This window comes from Pteropus alecto, unplaced genomic scaffold (genome assembly GCF_000325575.1).
Source record: "Pteropus alecto unplaced genomic scaffold, ASM32557v1 scaffold78, whole genome shotgun sequence".
Taxonomy (NCBI): domain Eukaryota; kingdom Metazoa; phylum Chordata; class Mammalia; order Chiroptera; family Pteropodidae; genus Pteropus; species Pteropus alecto.
The window spans coordinates 5,082,983-5,086,970 of NW_006443124.1; the positions used below are offsets into that span (position 1 = coordinate 5,082,983).

The window sequence follows — 3,988 nt, forward strand, 5'->3', positions numbered from 1 at the left end:
AAAGGAAAGAAGAGGAAAAGATTCTCAAACCCTTCTTCCTAAGATTCTGCTTCAATAGGTCTAAGACTTTTTTTATGTATGTACATATATTAAAAAAAAAAGCTTACTAGGTATTCTATCATGGGCTCAGGGCCTGACATTCCTCTGGCCATGAGAGCAGATGACAGGCAGTAGGGATCCATAAGAAACGAGAATCAGAACCACACTCAGTCCTTAAGAGTTCTCTAGCCTAGTTTGTCCTGCTGGATCTAGCACCTTCTATTTCTAAGACTCCCTCTAAAATCCCAGCACCCAAGTTTTGTGCTTCAGGAACATTTCAAAAGCTCTGTGACAGAAAACAGCCTTGGCTCCATGGAGTCCTCCAAGGAAAAAATGCTGCTGCTAACACTGGGGAGAAAACAGCCATTCCTCCTAGTCTGTAAGTTATCCCATGATTAAGATACTCAGGGCACCAGGGGAACACAATTGTTTGAGAGAAGCTATGCTACACAGAAGACAACAGGACAACCGTGGCCGATTGTACGAACCACCTACACCCCGGAACATTTTATTGACCTTATTGCTTATGCAGTTAGACACACTGATTGAACTATACAAGTTTCCCTGTGCCTGGTCCCAGGTCACTCCATGTAGAGCTTCCGTGGCTGTTGGGAGCTGGGGCACTGCTAGGCAAGGGCAGGACCCAGTGGGAAGGATGGTACCTCCTAGGAGCTATAGAGGGGGCAGTGGACTTCAAGAGGGCCTTTGGGTGAGCAGAGAGGTCAGGTGTGTAGGCTTAAGCCAGGGCCCAGGGGCAACATTCCCTGAGATGAGTCAAGCCCCAACCGCTCTGGAGTTTCCAGAACAAAGGCTGGATGTGGAGAGCAGCACTTGGAGGGAGCAAGGGGCACTGTCTCCAGGCGCTGTTGGAACTAGGGGAGCTTGGCAGAGTGCACAAGGTGATGGGTATGTCGTCTGTGGCAACTGGACTTTCCTGCAGGACAGCGGAGGGAGGGGGTGACTAGCCTTTATGGGAGAGTCATGTACCATGGCTGGGCTGAGGCAGCCGGCACCAGGCCTGCAGGAAGTGGGTCTGCTGGAGTGACGGTAGGCAAGGGAAACCAACTGTTGCCCACACCCCACTTTAAGCAAGTGCATTCATGCAAGATGAAGCAGGGAACCTCCTCCATCAGGGATGGAGTCATTTCTCAGGCCTAGGTATTGATGCTCCTTCAATTCCTTAGTCTAGAAGAACTTAGGGGCGAGTTAAGAATTTCCTTAACCAAACCCACTCTACAAGTCTCCCAGGAGTACACCTTCATCCATCCACCTCCAGAGACTAACCTGGCTGCTCTCACTTCTGCAGCTTATCTCACAAGGCACTTGTTACAGGGCTGCTGAGGGAACGGGAGCCGCTGGGAGGTGGCTCTGATGATGGCACTCAATCTATGGGGTCAGGAGTCAGGGTGGAGGTGGTCGGGGACTAATGGCTGCCATAGTACAGGCGCACAGCCAGGCCAATGAGCAGCGTGGCCAGGAAGAAGGCAGCTGTGAGCTGTAGCCTCAGCAGGGCTGCTGAGAGCACAGCATTGACCACCAGTGAGCAAGATACCACAAACAGGCGTGTGATGCTGCTGCCATGCTTCATCACAGCTGACATGAGCAGTCCATTTAGTGCCTGGCTCAGTACCACGAGTGCTGCCCATCCTGAGAAACCTTCCAGGAGGCCTGGGCCAGGGCCACCACCTGCATGCAGACCTAGGTTCAGGAGCACGCCAAAAGTGTACAGGAAGAGGTTCTGAAGTGCTAGGGGCAGCCGCTGTCGCTTCATGAGCAGCTCTGTGTACACGGACGATAAGCCTGAGATGAGGCAGTACAGGATGAGGAGCAGCAGTCCTAGTGGAGTGATATGCAGGCGCATGGGGCCAGCTACAGCTGCTGGCGGGGGCCCAGGAAGGGTGTTCCCAGGGTCCTGGAGGCCACCAGTGGCATAGCAAGCCCCTGCTGCCATCAGCAGCAGCAGTGCTAAGCCCTGGCGTGCAGAGAGGCGGCGCCGGAGGCAAAGGCAGTAGAACAGGGCTGTGCTTCCAATCTTGAGATTGCTCAGCACCTGGTAGGTGCTGGGGTCCATGTAACGTTGAAGATGGATCACCAGGTTGTTGTTAGCTCCATAGAGCAGGGCTGATAGTGCGAAGGGGGCAGCTTGGCGCCAGGATGGGGTCCCCCGGGGCCATGCTTGCCAGCCCACCAGGAGGGAAAAGGCGCACAACAGCAGCTTGGTCAACTCAGTCAGCAGCACAGCCGAGGAGGGTCGGAAGGGCACTCGGCCATCCACATGGCACAGTGCCAGCAATGGGGCATGGGCACCATACATGGCAGTGGACAGGAGTAGCATCAGGGTCCAGCGAGCCTGCCTGGGACGGCCCAGGCCTGGCACACCCCCGTCCTCTATATTCATGCCCACAACAGACCCTGGGTGGCCTGTGGAGCTAGAAAGGGGCAGTGAAGATCATAACATGTTTGGGGAAAATCAAGGTATGGAGCTGGCTCCCAGGAGAGAGGAGCCATGGTACATTGCCAGAGACAATACTGAGGATCATAGTCAGCTGCAAACTCCACAGTCAGGGCTGGAAAGGGGCTGGTGGCCCTAAAGCCACAGTCTTGGGACCAGTCCCATGGGATTAGGGAGGGAAGAAGCCCAGTGTGCTGGCTGATGATGATGAGCCACTGTCCACCCTCTGCAGGAAGGGATGCAAAGATGAAGGTGGCAGGATAGCTGGAGATGGAAAATGGGTGAGAGCTGGGGAAGCCAGATATGGTGTCCGTGGTCGAAAGGCCTCCACCTGCAGACTCGAGTTGCTCATCCTGCCTCCCCCATGGGATCCAGAGCTAGTCAGGCCCCTTGCGCAGTGACCGCAGATAGTCCCTCAATGTCTTCTCCACATTGGGCACAGCATATGTCTGAGCTGCGTAGATGCCAGTGCAGGTGCCCACGGCAAAGCCTAATACTGCAGATGCTCTCAGTTTGGCAACCACATAACCAGCCAGGAAGCCCTTGAGGAATGGGGAGGACAAGAGCGACCCATCCTGTAAAGGAAGATTCAGGAGAAAACTCAGCAGGCTCTCCCCTTCTCTAACCAGGAGCTACTTAAGCTGAGCTTAGAGCATCCCACCACTTGCTCATCCTTACTCTGGAAATCTGTAGTATTCTCTCCAAAGATTTTCTCAAAGTTTTGGAGGCAGAAAAAGAACCTAGGAGTCCTGATCACACAATCTCAGAACCCTGGGGTTAAAAGGTTCCAAACACAGAACTGCCACAAGGCCGGAGATGTCTCTGAGGAACCTGACTCCTGCCTGCTTCTCTAGCCTCATTTCCTATAATGTTCTTCCACTACTACAGCCACACTGAACAGCTTTCATCCATTTATCATGCTACTTTCTACCACAAGGGCTTTGCATATGTTGTTCCATCTGCCTGGAATGTTCCTTCCTTCCCTCTTCACTTAGTTAACCCCTACTTAAGATCCCAGTTCAACTGCCATTTTCTCAGGGACACTTTCCTTGAAGTCACAGAGAACAGGCCCTCAACAACCATTTGCTGAATAAATCTCTACCATCCATTCAAAAGCGTATTGGGCAATGAAGCGTAAGGCGGAGGGGGGGGGGGATGCAGCTGCAACTTTACCTGGCCCACACCACTATTGACTTCGTCTTCTACACGCTGCTGCAGGTGCTCCAGCTGGTTCTTGAGAAACGCCAGGTCCTTAAGCTTGGGCAGAGAATCCTAGGACAAGGGAGAGGCTGGCTCCAACAGACTGACCCAGCCCCATCCCCTGCTCAAGTCTATCAGAGGTTGGGGTGGGGGAAAGCTTGAGAAACCTTCTCCTATAATACCTTTCTGAGACACCAGTGACATTGAAAAGGACGGAATTCACATGGTGGCCAGGGAGGGGGTGACTGTTGAGATGGGCATCAGTAACTTACAACAACCCTTGTGAATTTTATATAG

The 3,988-nt window shown here is 53.1% G+C and overlaps 2 protein-coding genes across 3 annotated transcripts in view; both read right to left on the reverse strand.

The window, feature by feature from the left end:
- Positions 1-512: 512 nt before the first annotated feature.
- SLC35A4 (solute carrier family 35 member A4) lies at positions 513-2,789 on the reverse strand. Its single transcript, XM_006923028.2, has one exon. It carries the CDS (start codon positions 2,435-2,437, stop codon positions 1,463-1,465), a length of 975 nt encoding a protein of 324 aa, XP_006923090.1. The 5' UTR covers positions 2,438-2,789; the 3' UTR covers positions 513-1,462.
- Positions 2,790-2,829: 40 nt separating this feature from the next.
- LOC112471909 (SLC35A4 upstream open reading frame protein) overlaps positions 2,830-3,988 on the reverse strand; it is a 2,121-nt gene continuing 962 nt past the window's right edge. For both annotated transcript variants that reach the window (XM_025040567.1, XM_025040568.1), the window contains exons 2-3: positions 3,665-3,763; positions 2,830-3,066 (exon numbers count right to left, since the gene is read on the reverse strand). In XM_025040567.1, the coding sequence (XP_024896335.1) occupies positions 2,869-3,066; positions 3,665-3,763 (297 nt within the window). In that variant the 3' untranslated portion in view covers positions 2,830-2,868. The remainder of the gene's footprint in view (positions 3,067-3,664; positions 3,764-3,988) is intronic.

Excerpts from the sequence above, each read along its gene's own strand:
- SLC35A4 (XM_006923028.2), bottom strand. The coding sequence starts at position 2,437 with ATGAATATAGAGGACGGGGGTGTGCCAGGCCTGGGCCGTCCCAGGCAG.